Below are 24,836 nucleotides of genomic sequence, written 5' to 3'. Positions count from 1 at the left end.
CAAATCCAGTGTTCTGTGGGATGGAAGAACACTCCCAGCTTTGCTAGAATGGTTTACAAACCCTTCAACTGTGTTCCAGCATTGGGATTCGCTTGGCGTTTTTGCTCTCTGTGTGGTATAATGAAATAAATTAGGGCATGTCATTCGAGTTGTGAGTGTTCACAGCAGCAAACTGCCCTCAGAATTTAGCACAATCATCACTAATCTCAGAAACCAACCCGCCGAAACATCGGGAGGCGTTTGTGTAACAGGGCCCACTGCTGTTTAGAGGCTGCAACTCCAGAACATTGTCAAGATAGTGGCTTGTGTTATGCCTATCGCCAAGGCACTCGATGCTGTCACTGAATGGAAGAAAGCAATATATTTGATTGTCTAATCCTGCCATCCCTCACTTTGATGAAGACAACTATACAAAGGCCATCGTCTCTTGAAAATATTCTGCTATTTAATAAACACTGGCAAGACATCAATGGAGCAATGTCAGATCCTGGAGACTCATCATCAAAGGTACAGAGATGTGATCCTAATTTAAAAAAGGTCCAAATAGAGCAAAAGAAATAGAAATCACTCCGCTATCTGCTGCACCAACTGGATGTGGCGTAAAATTAAAATAAAAGTGCTGACTAGGGTGTTGTACAACTTCTGCATAAGAAGCTGCCATTTTAAACAGTCACGTGCAAGTTCAGTGAGGCCACAAGCCCAGGCTTGCTAGACGGGAACGTTGGTCAGATATAGATCTGCAGCTCCGATTCTCCGACTCGCGCTCCTGACTGGCAAGACTTGGAGCAGCCTGGCTGATTTATGCTGTAGTGATTCAGATTTTATTTTTTTAACCTGTTCCAACCTGCTTCGCTGTTCAAGGAGCTCGGTCGTTCGACCGGCGCGCGCTAGCCTTCGGTATCTCGCCCGAGTGGCCATTTTTCATGCCTGGGCCTAGAAGATGAGCATCAGCAAGCTATTTGACCATGCAACGCATCATAGCTGAGCCAAGTCCTGCCCTTGACCAACGTGCGCTCATACACATACTTTCGAGCAAGTGGCGATAGGTAATGATTCGGAGTGGCAAAGTTAGCTGATGTTGCCCCTCCCCAAGCTCACAGACCCTGAGGCTAATTTCAGCACTCAGCTGACACGAGCTAACTCAGCACAGGCCAGAGGTTGAACGCGGGCTCTTCCTGACTTGAGTGACTCAGCTATTCACTGGGTAGTTCAGTTACCACAGAGCTCCTAAGGAGCTGCATTTAAGAAAGAAAGAACCTACATTTATATAGCGCCTTCCACGACCTCAGGATGTCCCAAAAGTGCTTTACAGCCAATGAAGTACTTTTGAAGTGGAGTCACTGTTGGAATGTAGGAAACACGGCAGCCCATTTTCGCACAGCAAGCTCCCACAAACAGCAACGTGATAATGACCAGATAATCTGTTTTAGTGATGTTGATGGAGGAAGATAGGCCGCCCAACAGAGCAGGATTGACTCAGGTTCCCTGGGTCCGTGACTTCCGCAATAGGTGAAGGGTGGATCCAATCAGCCCCCTCTCTCAGAGCCACCAGTGGGCGAGAAGCAGAGCTCTCAGGGAGCACAGGTTGGGAAATGGTGGGTGTGCAGCTTGTGGTTTATTCCATGCCTCTAAAAAAAGACTTTCATTTCTAACGTGCCTTTCACGACCACCGGACGTCCCAAAGTGCTTTACAGCCAATGAAGTACTGTTTGAAGTGTAGTCACTGTTGTAATGTAGGAAATGCGGCAGCCAATTTGCACACAGCAAGCTCCTACAAACAGCAATGTGATAATGACCAGATAATCTGTTTTACTGATGTTGATTGAGGAATAAATATTGGCCAGGACACCAGAGATAACTCCCCTGCTCTTTTTCAAAATAGTGTCATGGGATTTTTTACATTCACCTGAGAGAGCAGGCGGGGCCTTGGTTTAACGTCTCATCTGAAAGACGGTAACTCCGACAGTGCAGCTGTACATTTAGAAACTGCATCAACAACCAAGAACAGAGGTAGAGGAGCTTCATGGTGTATGTTGATGTTTGAGGGTAAATAATGCTGGGCCTGTGAACAACTCTCCAATAAATCAAAGCCACGTGTTCAGAGTAAGGTCACGCTGTCAGTGAGTGTATCTCTCTCTAATGGTACAACTGCCTGATGCCATCTTGATAAAAGGTAATCTAGAGAAGTAGAATCTTACTGCCATAAAATATTGCCTCAGAAAGAGCACTGGTTGGGGATGAGGCTACATCGTTGCATCCCTCATTCTCCAACCCATGCTCCTTGTGAACACAGTTCTCCCATTATGATCATGGAATTAGCCCTAATAGGGGTAACAAAATCTTAATTGTATGAGCTTGCACTTCGGAACAAAGTTTCACTTGTTGAGAGCATATATTAGCGGTGATGCCACGATCTGGCACTTCCGGTGGGGAGCCCCATGCTCAACAGCAACAACTTGCATTTATATAGCACCTTTAACATAGTAAAATGTCCCAAGGAGCGTTATCAAACAAAATTTGACACCGAGCCACATAAAGGAGATATTAGGACAGATTTGGTCAAAGAGGTAGGCTTTAAGGAGTTTCTTAAAGAAGGAGAGAGAGGTAGAGAGGCGGAGAGGTTTAGGGAGGGAATTCCAGAGCTTAGGGCCTAGACAGCTGAAGGCTCGGCCGCCAATGATGGAGAGATGCAAATTGGGGATGCTCAAGAGGCCAGAATTGGAGAAGCACAGGTATCCCAGAGGGTTGTAGGTCTGGAGGAGACTACAGAGATAGGGAGGGGCGAGGGCCATGGATGACTATTTTAAAATCTAGGCTTTGTGGGACCGGGAGCCAATGTAGGTCAGCGAGCACAGGGGTGATGGGTGAACGGGACTTGGTGCGAGTTAGGATATGGCCAGCAGTGTTTTGGATGAGCACATGTATATGGAGGGTGGAAGAGGCCAAGGAGCACATCTCGAGATCCACCCACAAATGAATGCACAATACCAGTTCACAAATCACCCTTTCAGGGAATCTGGGCATCTGTGCTCCTGCCATCATGATTTTGTGTCCATTTCATTGACGGAAAATCATGGAGAGACCACACCCAGATTCCTGATAAAGAAAAAAGGAAGACTTGCATTGATATAGCGCCTTTCACGACCTCAGGACGTCCCAAAGCGCTTTACAGCCAATGAATTACTTTTGAAGTGTAGTCACTGTTGTAATGTAGGAACTGTAGGATGGTTAAAATTACTCCAAAAAGAGATAAAACAGGAATACCAGAAATCTGAAACGGAAGCAGAAAATGATGAGAACGTTCAGCAGCTCAGTCGATGTTTACAAAAGAAAGCAAGTGACAGAAGGGAAAAAGAGCGAGAGAGGGAGGGAAAGACAGAACGAGAGAGAGGGAGAAACAGAGATACAGAGAGGGAGTGAGATAGAGAAAGAGACAAGCATAGAGAGAGAGAGAAACAGAGAAATAGAGAAAGACAAAGAGAGACAGACAGAGACAATGTACAAAGAGAGACGAAAACAGAGAGAGACAGAGAGGGGATGGAGAGAAAGAGACAGAAAGACAGAAAAGGAATGGAAATAGAGACAGAAAAAGAGAGAAGCAAACATATAAAAAGAGAGAGAGAAACAGAGAGAGGGGTTAACAGGTTAGCCTCCTCTATTCTGATGAAGCTTCCACCTGAACGATGAACTCATCTTCCCCTCTGGGTGCTGGTGATAATATTGCTCTATTAGTATTGCTTCCTTAAAAGTTAAGCATTTTTAAAAATCATTCTTAGGAACCATTCTTAGAAATTATTACAAATATGGAAAAAAAGTTGGGACTAAAATGTCTCGCTCTCCTTGCCCCTCTTTCACTTAGAATACGAGCTAATATTCTAACATGATCACCCATTACCTGGATGGACACCCTGAGAGGAATGTGGTGCGATTGTAAACCCAAGCCTTTAGACGATTTTTATCTCATAGCAACCAGAGGAAATATCCTCCATGATAATTTTATTTTCAAGTTAAACTTATCGAGCAATGTCACAGTGTCAAGTTAACACCATTGAGTGTCCAGATTCCCACAGGTTGTTCATTGTGATGCACTGAATGTATTTGTTTAAAAGGGCACAGTTCTGTAAGGGGGAGTGTATCCTGTGTGAAACACTCCTCCCTTTCAATTCTTTTGTTGACTTTAAATTATCCGACCTGGTTGGATAAATTTCATTGGTTGCTCGAGGTTTGAACTAGTTGGCACATCTATCCCACTCTATCCCAACTGGCAGCCAAGAGTGAAATGGTTGCCAATCACTGCCAGCTGGCATTCAATCCTCACTATGGGCTTGAGCACCTAATCTAGGCTAACACTTCAGTGCAGTTCCGAAGGAGTGCTGCATCGTCGCAGGTGCTGTCTTTCAGCTGAGCTGTTAGCCCGAGGCCCTGTCTGCCTGCTCAGATCACATGAAAGGTGGTGTGACACTAATCAAAGGGGAGTTCCCTTGGCCACCATTTCCCCTTAAATAAACAGATTTCCTGGTCGTTCCGGACAATTGATGTTTGCGAGATCTTGCTGTGCACAACTCGTCTGTCACAGTTGCCGGCAATAACAGTAGCGAATGCCCTTTCAAAGCAAGCCATCGATTGTGGAGCACTTTGGCTGTCCCGAGGATGTGATAAGATGCTGCTTTAATTGTACCAGAGCTGCTTGTTAATGGGCCCAAAGCCGCTATTAGCTGTGCATTTCTTTGCTGACTTTCAGACTGAAATGTATGCAGAGTCGAAATAACAAGTACGATATGTATTACCATATGAGAAGGGTTCAAGAACATCGCTGCTGAGGTGAGGTTGTGCTTGACGATCCAACATGCTGCCCCGTGGAGTCAGAGTGAGGGCTTGTACCTGTGGACTTCTATGCACTGAGTTCCCTATCTCAGCTGTGTCACTGTAGCAAGAAGCCAAACAGAAGAGCTTCCATAAAGCAGGGAGAGGCCCCTCAAAGGCACTTTCTGGAGGCCAATTTAAGAACGGAATTGCAAGGGGCCTGCGAGCAGGTTACCTGCCTTCCCCTCTACACTGAGCAAGGTGTGTGGAAGTGCAAGAGCCATAAACAGGGAAATAGAACAAATGCTTCATGTGGCACTTATATTGAAATGCCCCCCCATTAAATGAAGTGGTAGCAATTTAGAGAGGCAATGGGCTTTAAATAACACATACTGCTGGGATAAAGAAAGTGCAATGGAAAAAAAAATCACTGGATTGAAATAGTCTGGCCATCACTGAGAGAATTTATATTACAAAAGTGTAGCATTTACTCTTGACAGAAGCTCGGAGGGAAATCTGAGGGGATGGAAAGGGCAGGCAGGATGCAGAGAGACGATGGTCACTGTTGCAGGACACAGCAGATCACCAGGGCCTCTGTGGCCGTGTTGGTTGTCACAAGGTGGGATATCCAATAGGGACAAATACTAATCTGTGCCTGAATCGCATCATACCTGAACTTGGATGGTTTAACAATAAGAACAACCTCCATTTATACAGCACCTATAGAAAAGGGCACGCACGGCAATCTTAAATACTTTCACGTTCAGGCAAGAGCAAAATTTCCGCTCCTCTCTTCTCATCTCAAATTAATCAAATGGAAACTTGGAGCGAAGCCATTTTTGCTGTTGACCCAAAGGAAAGACTTTGGCCCCAATATTAACAGGGAAGCGGGGAGGGTGCGGGGGACCGGCGGGAAACCCAGCCCTGGCTGGGGACATGAGGCCCTGCTGATCTTAACAGCAGGCTCTGATTTCAATAATCTGCAGCAGACTCCCACCCAACACCTGGCCAGATTGACAGCCTGGCCGGCGGGCGGGAGTCTACTGCAGATTATTGGGACTTTGCAGCAGGAGGACGCAGCCAGGGACCCATGTGGACGGTCCCCTGCAGTTAATGGGGGGGGTCTGGCCATGATCGGGGTGGGAGGGGGGAGTCCCAAGGCTGTGAGGCCTGGAGGAACACTCCTGTCTGGCCCACAAGGAAACCTGAAATATACAGTTCAGACATACCTGCCGGAAGCCGGATCCTGGGCCAGACCTCTCCTGACTCTCGGGAGGTCTGGCCTGATGGGGAAACCAGCACTGCCCCCTCCTCACCTCCCCCCATCACCTGCTCCCCTGGGAGCAGGAGTAGGCCGTCCGGCTCCTCGAGCCTGCTCCGCCATTCAATAAGATCATGGCTGATCTTTGACCTCAACTCCGCTTTCCTGCCCTATCTCCATATCCCTTAATTCCGCTGGAGCCCAAGAATCAATCTATCTCAGCCTTGAATATACTCAACGACTGAGCTTTCACAGCAGTTTGGGGCAGAGAAATCCAAAGATTCACAACCCTCTGAATGAAGAAATTCCTCCTCATCTCAGTCTTAAGTAAGACCCCGCTTTCTTCCTGCTCAAAAGAGATTAATATGGGGACTCGGCAGGAATGAAGCGGGTAACTGACTCGTGTTATTTTACACACTGCCTCCCCTTCAGCCTGGTTTCCACCAGGTTGGGGGGGGGGGTGCGGTTAAAAACAGGTCCTTTTAGTTGTTCAGGTTTGGTGTGAATTTGGCTTGGATTCCATGTCAGTACGTTGGAGCTTTTCCAATGACCCACAAAGGAGAAAGCTGCCTTGCCATTCTCGCATGAGATTTAATTAACCAGAAAACCTAACAGAACAGTTACAGAAGCAGAGGACGAATCCATGGCTGTATATCATGCTTCCTGGAGGAGGACGGAGACTGGGCTTTAGAAGCTATACACAGAACAACAGCAAGTAAGGAGAGTAGAAGCAGGAGACACATTTCTTTTATAACACCAAAAGTAACTTGTGACAGTTTTATTCAGATTAAACTCCCAGGAGTCAGGGAGGGTTCAAATCAGCTGGATGATTAAGAGGCTGAACTGATGAGGGTGGCATGTGAGTCTCCTTGCATACATTTGAATGGAGATGGCTAAATTAGTAAGTGCATCATATGTAAGGCAAGTGATTTGTTACAGCAAGTGACTTATTATCACTCAGATCGGCTCAGAAACTGGCATTTTGTCTGCCTCTGGGAATATCTAGTAGCAAAATTGCTGTACTCAGGCAGTATATCACACTTCCAACATTTACTTCTTGTTGTTAGACCTTAATTAGAAGCCCGTGTTCTCAAACGGTAATCCCTGGAAGCAAGATGAAATCATCAGATTTCTGTATTTGTTGACTTACTAATATGCTATTTCTGTTGTTGTTCACTGGCATAAGATGCATTTTCAGCAGTGGTAGCACCGCTTTCCTTTGGACTAGTTACTGTCCTTTTCAGATGTTAGGACAGGTGGCACCCAGGACTATGTCAGTGTTTGCAAGGGGTTTCCAGAAATACATCCAGGATTTGCAGGGGGGGGGGGCGGGGGGGCAGGACTGTACCAATACTTGTAGGGGGTCCCCAGGACTGTACCAATATTTGCTGGGGTTCATTCCCCCGGACTGTACCAATATTTGTAAGGAGTCCCCAGGACTGTACCAATATTTGCTGGGGGGGTCATTCCCCCGGACTGTACCAATATTTGTAAGGGGTCCCCAGGACTGTACCAATATTTGCTGGGGGGTCCCCAGGACTGTACCAATACTTGCTGGGGTTCATTCCCCAGGACTGTACCAATACTTGCTGGGTTTCATTCCCCAGGACTGTACCGATACTTGTAGGGGGTCCCCAGGACTGTACTAATATTTGCTGGGGTGCATTCTCCAGGACTGTACCGATACTTGTAGGGGGTCCCCAGGACTGTACTAATATTTGCTGGGGTTCATTCCCCAGGACTGTACCAATACTTGTAGGGGGTCCCCAGGACTGTACCAATATTTGCAGGGGCTCTTCAAGGATGTGTCAACATTGCATGGGGGGCTGGGGGTTCCTTGGAAGTGTGCCAATTTTTTTGCAGATTTTGAAAACCGTTCAAATAAGACAAAAAGAAGCAGTAGCATCACTTCTGTTATGCGGACTTTACTGGAGCTGTGAAAAATAGAATGAATCGCGGAAAACGACCACACATATATATAATATATATAAAGGATACACAATGGGGAAGAATAGAATGCTGGCTTTATTCTATGGGAGAGTAGGAGCTCGTAACTCCAAGCACAAGCGAGTTATAAAAGCTTTTCTCACAAGTGGGGTAGATCAGATACTCCGCTGTTCTCCGTTCTGTTATATCACAGGTAGTAATATGGGGGGGGGGGGAGGTAAATTAGTTTAAAGTCCATTGGAAATTAAAGTAAAACAATGCAAGCAGTTAAGCTCTTTTATGATGTCAGGATGCTGCTGTTACAACAAAGCAGTAACTGTGATGACACGAAGGAAGTGATAATCCACAATACAGTGTGGCATAGGATAGCAAAGCATTACTTCATAAAAATGGCAATCTTTTCTGTGGTACAGTTATCGAGTGCGAGTGAATCTAAAGGGATATCAGCCCTGATGTCATTCACTTTTGTGACACTGCTATTAATAGATATATATATTTATATATATGTATATATAAAAAAAATCAACAACCATTGCTCAGGACCATTGCAAGCAAAAATAAAGTCAATCTGCTTCGCAAGATGGACATTGCCCTTTTTAAGGTGTGATGAAGATTTGAGTAAATATTGAGTGAAAATGTCCGCAGTTTTTCTAAGTCTTCACACTCAGTCTCTCCAGGATTTGTAGATTAGCAGATGCAGAATACGCACAACCCTGACACGGCTCCTGTGGATGATAAATGCACGTGCTCCATCTTCAACTTCATGTGTGAACTTGTGATAGTTGGCGGCCCCAATCGGCATCTCCTACTTCCGCCGTCCTTTCAGTTCTTTGCCATGGACTCATGACCTGTTCCCCCCTCCCTCTTTCATTCCCAGCCAAAGTTCTGCCCGGTCATTTGATAGAAATGCCTGTTGAAAGGCCGGTAGAATTCCCGCAGTTTCTGTACCACTCCCGGGTCTATGTTGGGGTGGATCCTGCCTTTTGTTTTGCCCAGGCAGTGAGGCTTGCCATTGCCCTGCGGCTTCTTCAGGCAAGGGAAGCCCTTGGTCTCGTTGAAGAAGAAGTGTTCGTCCGTTATGATTCTCTGCAGGCCAAGGAAGTCCTGGACTTTGCCCAACTCTCCGGCTGGGTCGCTGATCAGCCTCTCCCCACTGACAAAGTGCATCTGGGACAAGGGGAAGTACTGGAGCCAGTTCTCCAAGTGCTGAGCATAGATCCCAATCCAGATCGGGCTCCACGACGCATCAACCAGGCCCGTAGTCCTGTTTTTGAAAGTGAGAGTTTCAAAGCCGGGGATGTCGGGTGCTTTCGAGATGATCTGGGTATAGTCCGAGATAGCTCTCGTCACTGGGTCCCGCACAACCACTATTAGTTTGGTGTCCTTGGACATAGCATGGATACGGGCAGGAGCCTCTGCTGTCACAAAGTATCTGGGCGTTTTCTCCATCACAACCTGACCATCAAGTGCTTTGGGCATCAGGTTCCTGCAAAGAATCACAAACACCGTTATCATTAAATGTCAAATGAGAGACATTTATTACCCCTCCCACCCCATCCCCGGAGTCACAAGCAAATGAAAACACGCTGGCCTAGAAATTCACTTGGGCGCGGGCAGCTCGCTCGCGCCCAAAAGTTAGCGCTGGGCGGGGAGGCATTAGCGCACACCGTATATTCATCTTCTGCGCCCCAATTCAGAAGCGGGCGCTATACCAGGGTGTGCCCGCCTCCGTTTGGGGCGCTGCAACTGAATATCGGCGCGCTAGTTGCCGCAGCGCCAACCGATGCGGTGCGGCAGGCCTCCCCCTTCTCTTAAGGAGGAGGTGCCTGCAACGGCCGGAGCCCTGATCGCGAGTGCCGGCAAAAGAGCCCGGCACAACGGAGAAGTGCCGGGCTCCACGGAAACCAGCCGGCAATGCCGCGGGGGGGGGGTGGAGGAGGCCGGGGAAGGAGGTGCGGGCAGGCGGCCGCCGAAAAAGCGGCCGGCCGCACCTTCAGCTTTAAAGTGCCCCACTATGGCAGCAGGACGGCCCCGTTTTCTGTTCGCTGTTTGCGCCCGCTTCGGAGGAGGCGGGCGCAAATAAATATGGGGATCGGCGCGGTTTCGGGGCGTTACGGGCCACAGCGCACACCGATGACGTCATCGGTCCCGGCGCAGCGCTAACGGCTACCGCCGCCAATACCGCTGCACTCAATTTCAGCGCTACCACCCCGCCGGCGCAAAAGACCTCTTTAGGCACTAAGTGGGCGCAAGGCCCACTGAATTTCTAGGCCACTGTTTGGTAACTATTTTCTCCAGCTTTTCTTCCCTGCTGGACTCCCACACCATCCAATCACAAGGCTGATAAGATAGATACCTACACAAATCCAGGCAAGTGAAGTCAAGCCCGTACACACCAAACACCAACGCTTTGACAATACTTGCGCTTAAAATGAAAAGCAAAAATACTGCAGATGCTGGAAATCTGAAACCAAAACAGAAATGCTGAAAACACTCAGCAGGTCAGGCAATGTCTGGGGAGCAGAAGATAGGGTTAACACTTCAGGTTGATGGCACTTCGGGTTCTGACAAAAGGTCATCGACCTGAAACATTAACCCTGCCTTCCTATATCCACAGATGCTGCCTGACCTGCCGAGCATTTCCAGCATTTTCTGTTTTTATTTCAAGCTAAAAAAGAGTTTTACGATTGACAGAAAAAGGATATTTTGAAGTGGGCAACAGATTTCCCTTGAATGTTGAACTGGAGTTGGGAGCGATGGGGTTAGAATGCCACTGTGTCAGCTCTTGGTGCTTGCTGGGAGTGCCTATCATGACATTGCGCGCTCCCGGCCTGCCATTGTGTCTCCAGTAAAGTTAATGAGTGCAGAATCACAGGCTGAGAGTTCAAAATTTCCTGATATGCTCTCCCAGTTTCCTAAGGAGTTGGCACACTGGAATATTTACCCCGATGATGATAACAGCTCAGATGCGACTGCATTTTCGGGGGAGAACATTGACTAATTCCAATAAGGGAGCATGGGCCTGTCCACAATCTAAGCATTAGAGGTGTCAGCTGTGGCTCAGTGTCGGCATTCTCGCCTCTGAGTCAGAAGGTTGTGGGCTCGAGACCCACTCCAGAGACTAGAGCACAAAAATCCAGGCTGACACTCCACTGAGAGAGCCTCCGCTGCACTGTCGGAGGGTGATATCTTTCGGACGAGACGTTAAACCGAGGCCCCGTCTGCCCTCTCAGATGGACGTAAAAAATCCCATGCCACTATTCAAAGGAGAGCAGGGGAGTTGTCCCCAGTGTCCTGGCCAATATTTATCACATTGCTGTTTGTGGGAGCTTGCTGTGCACAGATTGGTTGCCGCGTTTCCCACATTACAGCAGTGACTCCAGTCTTTCTTTCTTCTTTCTAATGAACAGGTAGCACTCAAGCTTAAACCCATTGGGGCGGAATTTCAAGTGGGGGTTTAATCGCCCATTCTTGCACCCATTTTGCCCAGCTTAATTTAGGCGCAAATTTCCTGCCAATCACATTAGCATACGCCACAGCGCAAGAATCAGCGAAAGCAATCGGGGCCCGAGGAAAGCGTGGAACTCACACCAGAGATTCACTTCTTTAAGAAATTTTAAGTTCCAAGCCATCTAACCATCATTTTCATGCACATTAGGCACAACATGTTGGTAACCTGTAATCATCTGGCAGTGTTCTCTGACTATATATGCTGTGCCTATATGCATCTCTTCACTTCACCTGATGAAGGAGCAGCGCTCCGAAAGCTTGTGATTTCAAATAAAGCTGTTGGACTATAACCTGGTGTTGTGCGACTTCTCACATTTGTTCACCCCAGTCCAACACCGGCATCTCCACATCATGATCTAATTGAATGACGGAGCAGGCCCGAGGGGCTGAATGGCCTCCTCCTGTTCCTATGTTCCTTTGTTCATGGACACTTACTTGTTGAGACCCTCTCTACCACCGGGATGCCTGAGCTTTCGGCCTTTGTGGGCCACATGGTGTCTACCACAGAGCCCCAGGGGCCACGGGTAAAGCTTAAATCCATGCTCCCATTTATCTGGACAGGTTTTGAGCTGCGGTTAAAAGCAGACCCCGGTGTTCTGCTTCAGGATTTATCCGCCAGTGAGGCAATATAGCTGACAACAGCCCTTCCAAGCCCACACAATTCAAACAGAATAAAACAGCGAATTTGAAATATAAGCACAAAGAGGACTGAGGTGCCTCCACTTTGTGGCCCAAGGTTTGGGTGGGAAAGAGGGGCACGTGCTCCACAGGCAGCAGTTTCAACATCCTGGGGTAGAAATTGGTATGGGTTGCGCTCATTTTTTCGGGCGTAAAACGGGCGCAGAGCATACCAATTTAGCAGCGAGACGGCCTGTGCCCAATCTTCACAGGCGTCGGTCCCATTGCTAAATTTATCGGGCCGTTTTATTAAGGCATTCCAGACGGATGCCTAAAACAGGCATTAGGCAGCTTGAATATGTAAACGAGGGGCCTGGCCCCTTTGAGGACCCCTTTTAGAAATTAGTCTACATCCCCGCGGTCACAAAATCCCTCGCTAAATCCCCGCAAGCAAAGACAGGTTGTGAAAAACTTTTATAATTAAAAACTGTTTCCGTGGAGCGTGGCCCCCTGACTCCACAGGAGCAGCAATTGCCCCCCCTGCCCCACACCAATCCCCCCTCTCCTCCTGGGACATACCTCAGGGCTGCTACCAGCCAGGGAGGTGGCTGGAAATTGAAACCTACACCCAGGTGAAGTTTTTTCCCTCATTTATTCACGGGATGTGGATGTCACCAGCAAGGCCAGCATTTATTGCCTTTGAGTTCTTGAATACAACTGAGTGGCTTGCCATTTAAGTGGGTTTGGAGTCACATATTGGCCAGACCAGGTAAGGGCAGCAGATTTCCTTCTCTAAAGGACAGTAGATGGGTTTTTATGACAATCCAGTAGTTTCACAGTCACCATTACCGATACTAGCTTTAATATTCCAGATTTATTTTATTGAATTTAAATTACCCAGCTGCTGTGGTGGGATTTGAACTCATGTTTCTGGATCATTAGTTTAGGCCTGTGGATTAACTAGTACCAGTAACATAACCACTATGCTATGGTACCCATTGCCTGCGGAGGTGCAGCCAACGCTGACAACTTGAGCCAAGTGTGCACACTGATGAGGCCTGAGGACCGATTTCCATCGCTCCCCAGGCATGTTGGTTCGGGTGCATGCTGGTCGCACAGCGCCAAGGCTGGCCCCAGAAAACAGGTCCAGAGCTGATTTCTAGTCCCTTAGCTCTAATATACAGCACTTCCACCCACACACAACATATGGTTGGAATAAGTTAAAGAAGATACAGCCAATATTTTTGTTAAGCAGATGCTCAATGTAGTACGTCTGAGGAATATTAACATCAACCTACGAGCAATTGAAGGTTATCAACGTCAAATCAATCTTCTACTTAAATGGAAACAATTATGCAAATATTCAAGGTCTGAATCAGATAGAGGTAAAGCTGGGGCAGGAATCTAAACATTACAAACACATCTCACCCCCTGGTTTTCTTCTCTTGCTGCTGTTCAAAGTGCCTTCGCACAACAAGTGAATTGATTCTCTTCTTGGATGGTGAATTCCCTTATTTTTTTTTCCCCAGAGACCTTAGCCTCTCCATTATTCAGTAATCTGTTGCCTTCCTTTGAGTCCTTTCCACTGCCTCAAGGACTTTCCGCGAGTACAAATTACAGGCCCTGATCGCAGGGCCAATGAGGGCGACTTCTTAAAAAAAGTTCGCCACCCAGGCTGTTCCAACCACTTAGCTCACAGATGCAAAATGACCATCAGTTCAAAGGTCAGGACCTTACTTCATGGCCAGCACCCTCTCACCCTCTACCGAACTAGCTTGTCTGAAACAATCGAGACACCTCATAAAAGCTGCTGTGGGTGTTGCACAGCTGCGTGCAAAATATCAGAGAGGCGACTTGAGAGACAGGTTTTATTTCTTTTGTTGCCAGGATGTTTGATATCCCGGCCAACAACATCATAGATTTTTGGGGTGGGAGGAACGTGAGCAGTCAGACAGTTTGGGAGAGGGAGGTGGTAAGTGGAGTAAGACAGACACTTCAATGCCAATTTTAACCTTGCCCACCCAGCGGAATCAGTGGGCAGTTAAAATGGCCCCTGGGACTTACCCGCACTGATCTGGCTGCCTACCCGTGGGTTCTGATCTTAACCTGCACTTCTGCACGGGCAAGAGGGACACGCGTCGGAAGGCAGTGGGGTCCTTCTTTAAATATTCAGATCGGGCTCTTATGGCGTCATCAGAGCCCCACTGCCATTTTAACCGGCGGTCTGGGTGGGGGGCCGGGGCAAGTCGTTGGGATTTCCCCGCCAGGCCAACCTGTCAGGAAGAGCAGCCGGGGGCACAAGGAAAGCTTAGGCCTGCCCTGTCATAGGGTTTCCCCCCTTCCCCTGTCCACGAGGCTTCCCCCCAACCACCCCCCCCCCCCGCCAACCACTTACCTGAGCGCCGGGTGGACCGCCCATTCAGGTCCCTGACAGTGGCCTTCTGCCGCCCTACATTCTGGTCCTGCCCACCAGGTACCTGCCACATCCCGCAGGGTGCGGCCAACGCAGGTGAAGCCTGGGAGTTAAAATCCGCCAGGAGCCTCACGCTGCAGGGATTTGGATGGTTTGCCGCCCACCTCGGGCCCCACCCCGTACGACTCCTGCCCCCAGTTAAAATCCACCCTTCAGTTGGGGAGGAAGAGGCAGTCAGGTGGAAAGATTAGTGTTCTGATTCAGGATTTCTCCACCAGTGAAGAAATATTGCGGATAACAGCCCTTCCAAGCCCACACAGTTAGGAGAGGAAGCAAACACTCAGCGGAAGAGGGATGGGCAAGGAGGAAGTGGAAAGATAATCAGATGTGGCAACAAGATGGGCAACGGGCAGGTTTCTCAACCTCTCATGCTCCTGCAGGGTGTACTGTGTGTAGCAGACCTTTTTTGATGGTGTGTTGATTGTGAATTGGACATATATGAAATAACACTTCCATATTTTTCTAGATTTCATTATCAAGTGATGAGAGCGAGCCAGTCACTTAAATTGCTGTGGGTTTAACTCACGTAATTCCCCAATCCGCCATTTGGGAAAAAATTATTGACTGATTGAGAAAATGTCAAAAATTCTTGGGACAAAATGTAGAAAAGGAAAATTCCTGTTGGCTATGTGCAGCATTAAGGAGGAATGGGACATAGGCAGGCTCTTAACTTTGAAGGGGGTGGGGGGGGGGGGAAGGGAGAGGAATGCGTCCATCAATTCCCTCGTCAAAAAGTTATCGTTAAAGTAGATGGAGGAAGATGCCTGTTGGTGTGTAATAATCATTGGGCAGAAAATGGAGTGAAAATGTGAACAGGGATATAAGTTACAGAAATAATAGAGTCAAGCATCACTGGGTCATAATCCTGGAACGCCCTACCTAACAGCATTGCAGGACTGCAGCGGTTCGAGAAGAAGGCCCATCGCCACCTTCTCAAGGGCAACTAGGGATGGGCAATAAATGCCAGGCTTGCCAGCAACGCCCGCATCCCGAGAATTAATAATTTAAAACACTGACTGGAATTGTGGGTCCTTGACATTTCTCGAGTGCATTTTAAAAGCTCTTTAATTCCTCCTAGTCTGTTAGAGACCCAGTATGCTATATAAATACATATATATATATATATATATAGTGGTTCCACAATATAATGGTACTTGGGGATTTGCACTGCAGGTCAGATTTGGAGTATAGTAGCAATATTGAAACAGCTGCTATCATCACTCCAAAACAGCAACTGTGCATGTGTAAGGTTGTGAATGCAAAGTTATTCAAATGCCACAACGGTGACTTTGAGCTTCTGCTCCGAGCCTTCCCCAATGAGGAGGGGTAGAGCTTTTATTCTCAACTTGTATCGAGTCCTTTTGTAGCACAAGGTTGAATGAAGAGGAGAGGTTTTGAGTCAGCATTATACAGAGCAACTGTTCAACCTCTGCTAGTAAGCCCACCCTCCGTGCTCTGGCTGGAGTAGCCAGCATCAAACCAGTCGATGCCTCGTCAGACACTGGTAGTTAAGAGAATATCACGGAGGGTGCGTTTACACTACAACTGTGGTATTGGTGTGAAGTGGTTCCGTTTGGCACCGACACTGCAGTTATGATCTAAATCCATCCTGAATATGGAGTTAGGTTCTGGCCCGATACCAGAGTGAAGCAGGGCGAGAGTCCCTGTCAGACATAGTCTCACTCTGTGTTCAACAGTTCAAGCTTTGAGGCCTGATTTACACTCCATGGGTAAAGGGTTAATGCCATTTACAGAGGGCCCAGTGTAAAGGGTTAATGCCTTTTACAGAGGGCACAGTGTAAAGGGTTAATGCCATTTACAGCGAGCCCAGTGTAAAGGGTTAATGCCTTTTACAGCAAGCCCAGTGTAAAGGGTTAATGCCTCTTAGCGGGCCCAGTTTAAAGGGTTAATGCCTTTTACAGCAAGCCCAGTGTAAAGGGTTAATGCCTTTTAGAGGGCCCAGTGTAAAGGCAGGAAAAAAATCAATTTCCTGTAACATTCACATTATAGAATATTGCTCAGATGAAAGGGAGGTTTGTGGTCGGGGAATGTTCATTTTGATGTTGCTCTTTTTGTAATGCAGCCTTTTAGCCTTCACTGAACAACCTCTTATCTCTCCACAGGCCTGACAGGGGTGCTCTCACTGATTGACTCCATTGTAATTATCAATAGACTCCCAATTAGTCATGCACTCAAAAGCCATGGAATGAAGTGGCCCTGTTTTTAAAAATCTGAAAGAGGTTTAATGACCACACAAGCGTTTTCCTTGCCTGTGGGAGAGTACATTCCCATGAATTTTTGATCTGGGCGTACATTCGGTCACTACAAGGATGCACTTAGAATATTAAAACACTAGCTGGCAATATTTAGCCTTTGAAAGGGATGTGGGAGCGGTTTAAGAGTTCCACTAATTTGTTTGCTAAGGCAGCTGTATATTCATTTGGTTGGGTTGAGAATGCCTGCGGTTAAAGAAAGGAAAAAACTTACTGCTTCACCAAATAATGCTACAGCTCGATTAATATTAGTATTTAAAGATTACCCTCTTTCTATGATATTGTTAAACTATTTTTTAAAGAAACTACCTTGATTTGCAGCTTATAATGGCAGAATTGTTTCGTGTAATTAAGACTGTAACACTGCATAAAAACGTCAGCAATAGTTAGATTTACGAAGGTTTCGCGACACATCAGTCATGCTTCAGGGCCTCACACTACAACACATGCGTTTTGTAGCTTATAGGGTGGCTATGACAGCTGCAGCTTCAGTACGTGTGTTTACGGTGCCTTACTGCATCCACAATAACAACAACTTTTATTTATATAGCGTCTTTAACATAGGAAAACATCTCAATGCTTCACAGCAGCGTTATCAGACAAAATTTGACACTAAGCCACATAAGGAGATATTAGGACAGGTGTCCAAAATTTCAGTGAAAGAGGTAGGAGGAAAAATTGAGTCATTCCCCCCTTTGGGGCACTACTTTTAGCGCCCCGAAAAAATTAGCACTCCTGCAGCCAAAATTCATCGGTAGCGCCCCAAGAGGGCGCTGCAAGGGAATATTGCGGCACGAGTGCCGCAGCGGAGCACAGCCGGCATTCCGCCGGGGGGGCTGCGGAGGAGGCCGTTGACGGCAACAGGGGCAGGTCCTGGCAGGCGGCCAGCAACAAAAATGGCCGCCCGGCACCTCGCCTTTAATTAGCGCCGCCCTGGCCGCAGGTAGGCCCCCCTCACCCTGTTGGACATAGCATCCTCCGGTAAGATCGCGGCCGGGGCGCTGCGCACGGTGATGACATCATTGCCGGCGGCACAGCACTGCGGGGCGCTAACGGTTGCCGCCGCCGCTAACCTCCCACTGAATTTTGCGGGGGTCTTTGGTGGGGCCGCGCGCCCGGGCGCTAGTTGCTTTGCGCCCCGTTAACACCCACTTAGGGCGCTAGCGGGAGGCGCAAAGCAACTGAATTTTTCCCCCATAGGTTTTAAGGAGCATCTTAAAGGAGGGATTGAGAGGCAGAGAGGTTTAGGGAAGGAGTTCCAGAGCTTAGGGCCTAGGCAGCTGGAGGCGGGGCCACCAATGGTGGCCTACTCCTGTTCCCATGTTCCTAAAGTGCAGTCTAGGTGGAGGAGGAGATGCGCAAGAGGCTGGAGTCAGTGAAATGGAGAGTGTGGAGGGGGGTTATAGGGCTGCTGGCATTAATAGCGAATGAACATTTATCTCATTCGTTTGAGACTCACAGAACTCACAGAACTCACAGAAACCCCACAGTGCAGATAGAGGCCATTTCGGCCCATCGAGCCTGCACCGACACATATCCCACCCGATCCCCGTAACCCCTACACCAACACATATCCCACCCTATCCCCGTAACCCCACGTATTTAATCCCCCTAACACTAAGGGTCAATTTATCATAGCCAATCAACCTAACCTGCACATCTTTGGACTCCTCGGTCCACTATTTAAATGGTCATGTTAACCTATTTATTTTAAACCGGTTAATGCCTCTGTTAGCTTTACATCAGTTGAAGTACAATTCTAGAACTGGAGCTGTTTCTATAGATTACGATGAAATGTTTGGGGAGTTTTGTTAACCTGCTGCTCGTTGCGCGGTTACTCTGAATTCACATGGGTTTATGTTATGCTCTGTTGCTACGGGCAATAGCCTGGGTGCTGAATTTTCTGCTAATGAGCACTGGAAGGCTAGATTCTAGTTTCTCCTTCTACACAAAGTCAACACTTTAATTATATGCAAATGAGAATGAGGTGCCCGGGAGAATTGGATGCAATAAGTGATGAAAATGCAGAGGTCCAATCTTCTGGAAATAGTAATTTTGACCCCCTTTTCAGTTTTGTGTGAGTGCTTGGCTGAGTTCCTGTTATAATGTCGAGCTTTGTCAATTGTGGAACAAAAATATTTATTCATTTGTTTAACTCCTTCACTTAGCCCACATCCGGCCAGGTTTTGCTCTTCCTATCTGGCCAAGGCAGATTAACAATAGGCATAATGACTTTCGGATTTGATTCCAGCTCTTGGCAATTCACCTTTCACTGTTACATTAGGGGTGACATTTGACCCTGTGCATATTCTGTATAAGTTATGTTGGAGGAGGGGGCAAGGGGAGATAAATCCCTCCGTGGTTGAATTTTCATTGTCCTAGCTATATTGTTCATACTACTCCACACTAGACTTCAACCCTGGCCTAGTACTTGATGCCTTAATAGTATTACATGGAGGGATTTAAAAACTAATCCAAGTTGAAAATCTTATCGTTCAACATTTCTTTCAAACAAAAGTTATTTACAATGTTTATAATAATGTGCCTAACCCTGACTGACTAATCCAGGGATTTTATTACATATTTCCGAGGTCTGTTTTTCTCCTTTTTCCCATCCTTCATCCATCAGGCTCCTGCACTCAGGAACTCTCTTCCTAAATCTTTCCACCGTACTCCATCTCGCTCTACTTGCAAAAATGCCCTTAAAAACAAGTAGGTCGTCATTCAACTCATTGGGGGTTATCTTGACTTTGTGCGACAGTGTAAAACAGGTGATAGCGAATCAGCAGCCCATTTTACATCTCTCCCCCATTTTTATTTCCATTGACTTCAATCAGAAGATTGATCAGAACCTTCCTTGCAAACAGTGGACAACCATCAACTGCCTCAGAACTGGTCATGGTAGATGCTGCCACCTTCTCCATAGATGGAAGATTAAAGCATCCCCATCATGCGACTGTGGAGCTCCTAATCAGACCCTGGAGCACATCATTGGGCACTGCCCTCAGAGGAAATTCACAGACAGCCTACAAGATATCCACGCTGTTACACCGGAAGCTTTGGCCTGGATATCTGACTTAGATATTGACATTTGATTTGCTTTGCTACTACCATACGAAAGATGAAGACTTAGGCTGCAACTTTGCCGGTGCTCAGCAGACCCAATTGATGGTGGGTCAGCTGTGGAATTTAAAAAGATTGACAGCAGGTCAGGAACCCACTGTCAAAACACACAGAGCTGCATTTCCTGATGTTGGGTCTGCCGGCGCTGAGCAGACCTGACAGGCAGCCAATACAAATCATTAGTGGCTTGTTTACAGCCAATTAACAAAGCTTTTTTTCCCAGCTTCACAGGTCTCCCACGGGTTTCCCGTTGTGCCTAGATCTTGTCTGTGAAGCTGAGGCGGGAGGTCAGTGGCCATTGAATCAGCTGATGAGTTGGCAGCTTCAAATGTCAACTCAGAGCTCCCAACTGATTCAGATATCTTCCCTTAAGTACTAGCATCTCTAAACTGCATTTCCACTACAGATTCAGGATGCTGCAAGTCTTTACACAAATCTCCATGAACTTATTACCTCTTCCACCATTGACAGATTGCTTCTGTCATCTCTAATGCACCTGCCATCTATTCCATCAGCATGGGTGCACTTTATACTCTCTCACCTTGGTCCTCAGAATCTGACCATGATGAGCCCCAACACCAGCAGCACCAGGCACACCAGCAGCACCAACAACAACACCAACCTTCTCTGCAATCAACTGATGCTGTACAGGACACAGGGCATCAGCACCCGACCACATTGCTGCCCAAGATGTCAGGGATGGCCTCACCATAGCCACATTTACTTCACTTGACACTGTACACCCTGGCTGCCACATGATGCACCAGGTTGGCACCACCCAACATCAACAACATAAAGCATCCCTACAATGCCCAAGCCATTCCTTTCACACTCATCACCATTGTGGGGGGTACCGTTATGCCTCACCATTCACTGCAACTCACTAAGCCACTTCCAAAGGTGCACACAAGTCTGTCCAACAAAGCAAAGTGTTGAAAATAAACAGAAACTTCACATGAACATTGGCTAAAACACACAAGTGCCTACCCTTGTGTGCTGTTAGTTAGTATGATTGGACTAGGATGAGGATGAGTGTGAGGGGTGGCTAGTGGCATGGGCAAGTGATAATGTCGATAGAGAGGGATGGTGGAGGTGCAAGTTAAGTTGGTGTGAGTAAGGATGTGCAGGAGTAGGGTAGGGAAGGCAGAGTGATGGGGATGTGATGAGTGGCACAGCAGGATGAGGTTGAGTGTGGCTTTGCAGTAACGTTTCGTGATCTGCTGAGATCATTGAAAGGTTTGCACCACTGCAGCCTGGTCCTGCTGACAACATCCCTGCTTGTGTCCTCCTGTACAATGTGCAACCAGGCTGCATTGGGCTCCTAGGGAGGTCTCTTCCACCCATTGGAAGGGAAGAGAATCTCCCTGCGTGCTGTGACTCCCTCCATAAGCATATGGAGGGAGTCATGGGAGAACCTGGGTGCAGCCCTGTACCTCTGTGCAGTGCTTGTCAGTGTTTGCAGCACCTCAATGCTGTAGAACACTGATAGCACAAATGTCAAAATAAATTTGCACATGGTCCCTTTAAGGAAACCAGTTGATGACGCGTCAATCAAATGATGTCATCAGAGCCGCTTCCTTCAATTGGCCGGGAAATGGCTGGGCGGGCTTAATAAGCCCAATCAGGGGAAAGTCATGTCGGAGGCCGGGATGGAGATAGCAGCAGGGTCGGGAGCTGCCACTGACGTTACCCGCCCTGGACCCGCCGAGGTAGGGAAAATTGCAGCCATTATCTCCAGAAGGAAAGCTCTGTATAAATGCTCCCCAAGCTCCAAAGATAACCTTTCACATCTAAATATTCGGCCATTCCCCCAGAATATTTGACCATGTTCACAACTTTCTTCTGTCAGCATTATTTTTTAATTATGTCCAATTCCTTTCACAACTTAAATTGCCACGGCTAACCTGATGTATTAATAGAAGTCCGATATACCAGCTAAACCCAACAAGATAATAGTGTCCAACCCAGTCCAAAACTGGCAACTGCAAATCCAGATCTGCTGTTAGTGACAGTAAGGGTACTACAACTGGTCTCAGTCCCCTGGGCTTGAAAGGGGAAAAACACTGACAACAATTCCCACCTCTGATTTATAGGCAGTGACCCTTAATGCACATGTTAAATGAGGAAAAAGATGGGACTTGGGTGTGATGTGCTCCATAGTCAAACAACCTGCCATGATTCACAGTCCGGGATCACGCATGAAGCACGGGCATTCGGGCACAGGCAGCATTCCGCTACCTCGCAGAATGCCCATTCTTCATAGGCAATGCTGGACTGTGAGTCACGGTAGGTAATTTGACTATGGAGCACATCACACCCAAGCCACATCTGTTCCTCATGGCATCAGAGACTTCTGGAGAGAACTAGGGCTTCGGTGGGGGGGAGAGACGAATGTTTGTGCCATCCTGTTGTTTAAACCCACATATCGTACATTTTACACTGGAGGATCGGCCCTGGAATGATTCAGCTGTAGTTTCTGGCAGAAACCTGAATGTAATATTTTTGGAGCTGGATCATTTTCCATTCACAGTAACCATTTTAATGTCTACATTACATTGACAGGACCAGCTCAAATTTGACTTATAAATTGACCAGTGCTCCGTTGAATTTTCCTCTTCTGTTCCCCCTAAGCTCCAATGCTGTCCTGCACACTTTCCATCTTCTCTGCATTAGGACTGTATTGAAATAAAGACTCACCCTGCCCCATCACCTTCTTTTTATTATTCGTTCATGGGATGTGGGTGTCGCTGACAAGGCCAGCATTTATTGCCCATCCCTAATTGCCCTTGAGAAGGTGGTGGTGAGCCGCCTTCTTGAACCGCTGCAGTCCATGTGGTGAAGGTACTCCCACAGTGCCGTTAGGGCGGGAGTTCCAGGATTTTGACCCAGCGACGATGAAGGATCGGCGATATACTTCCAAGTCAGGATGGTGTGTGACTTGGAGGGGAACTTGGAGGTGCTGGTGTTCCCATGCGCCTGCTGCCCTTGTCCTTCTAGGTAGTAGAGGTCACGGGTTTGGGAGGTGCTGCCGAAGGAGCCTTGGCGAGTTGCTGCAGTGCATCCTGTAGATGGTACACACTGCAGCCACGGTACACCAGTGGTGGAGGGAGTGAATGCTTAAGGTGGTGGATGGGGTGCCAATCAAGCAGGCTGCTTTGTCTTGGATGGTATCAAGCTTCTTGAGTGTTGTTGGAGCTGCATTCATCCAGGCAAGTGCAGAGTATTCCATCACACTCCTGACTTGTGCCTTGTAGATGGTGGAAAGGCTTTGGGGAGTCAGGAGGTGAGACCTCGCCACAGACTACCCAGCCTCTGACCTGCTCTTGTTGCCACAGTGTTTATGTGGCTGGTCCAGTTAAGTTTCTGGTCAATGGTGATCCCCAGGATATTGATGGTGGGGGATTCGGTGATGGTAATGCCATTGAAGGTCAAGGGGTGGTGGTTAGATGCTCACTTGTTGGAGATAGTCATTGCCTGGCACTTGTGTGGTGCAAATGTTACCTACCACTTATCAGCCCAAGCCTAACCGTTATCCAGGTCTTGCTGCATGCAGGCATGGACTGCTTCATTATCTGTGGAGTTGCGAATGGCACTGAACACTGTGCAGTCATGAGCGAACAACCCACTTCTGACCTTATGATGGAGGGAAGGTCATTGATGAAGCAGCTGAAGATGGTTGAGCCTAGGACACTGCCCTAAGGAACTCCTGCAGCGATGTCCCGGGGCTGTGATGATTGACCTCCAACCACCACAACCATCTCCCTTTGTGCTCGGTATGACTCCAGCCAGTGGAGAGTTTTCCCCCTGATTCCCATTGACTTCAGTTTTACTAGGGCTCCTTGATGCCACACTCAGTCAAATGCTGCCTTGATGTCAAAGGCAGTCACTCTCACCTCAGCTCTGGAATTCAGCTCCTTTGTCCATGTTTGGACCAAGGCTGTAATGAGGTCTGGAGCTGAGTGGTCCTGGTGGAACCCAAACTGAGCATCAGTGAGCAGGTTATTGGTGAGTAAGTGCCGCTTGATAGCACTGTCGACGCCACCTTCCATCACTTTGTAGATGATTGAGAGTAGACTGACGGGGCAGTAATTGGCCGGATTGGATTTGTCCTGCTTTTTGTGGACAGGCAGTTTACCACATTGTCTGATAGATGCCAGTATTGTAGCTGTACTGGAACAGCTTGGCTAGAGGCGTAGCTAGTTCTGGAGCACAAGTCTTCAGCACGACAGCCAGGATGTTGTCGGGGCCCGTAGCCTTTGCTGTATCCAGTACGCTCAGCCGTTTCTTGATATCACGTGGAGTGAATCGAATTGGCTGAAGACTGGCTTCTGTGATAGTGGGGACCTCAGGAGGAGGCCGATATGGATCATCCACTCGGCACTTCTGGCTGAAGATGGTTGTAAACGCTTCAGCCTTGTCTTTTGCACTCACGTGCTGGGCTCCACCATCCTGCTCTAACTCAGGACTCGGCAACTGCGGCACTCCTTACCACTCCAGGGCTCCTCTTCTCCTACCAGCAGGATTTTAAACCCAAATTAGGCGTCACTGCTTCTTGGTTTACCTCATCATCTCTCCGACCCTATTCTACCTCACAATGTCTTGAAATGTGGGTCTTGGTACTTTGCCTGTATATCAAAAGAAGATCCAGCAAGTAGACTAAAGTGTGCTCCTGTCCAAGAGGCTCCAAGTGCCCAAAGAAAGACTTCCTAAAAAATGATTCACTACACAAAAGGACAGTAGTAAAACGATTAATGGTAAAATAGCTTCCGATTGGTGTAGAATATCTTAATTACAGTCCCCAAAGGTTTGGGCTTTGGCAGACTGCAAT

General features: G+C 47.6%; 1 protein-coding gene across 1 annotated transcript in view; it reads right to left on the bottom strand.

Moving 5' to 3' along the window:
• Positions 1-7,969: 7,969 nt before the first annotated feature.
• hs3st3l (heparan sulfate (glucosamine) 3-O-sulfotransferase 3-like) overlaps positions 7,970-24,836 on the bottom strand; it is a 197,185-nt gene continuing 180,318 nt past the window's right edge. Inside the window, exon 2 of the mRNA XM_085963359.1 lies at positions 7,970-9,497. Within this exon, the coding sequence (XP_085819485.1) occupies positions 8,879-9,497 (619 nt within the window). The 3' untranslated portion in view covers positions 7,970-8,878. The remainder of the gene's footprint in view (positions 9,498-24,836) is intronic.

Source organism: Somniosus microcephalus, chromosome 21, assembly GCF_052327205.1.
Source record: "Somniosus microcephalus isolate GS21.2 chromosome 21, FLI_Smic_1.0, whole genome shotgun sequence".
NCBI lineage: Eukaryota > Metazoa > Chordata > Chondrichthyes > Squaliformes > Somniosidae > Somniosus > Somniosus microcephalus.
This window is presented reverse-complemented; position numbering and strand designations above follow the sequence as displayed.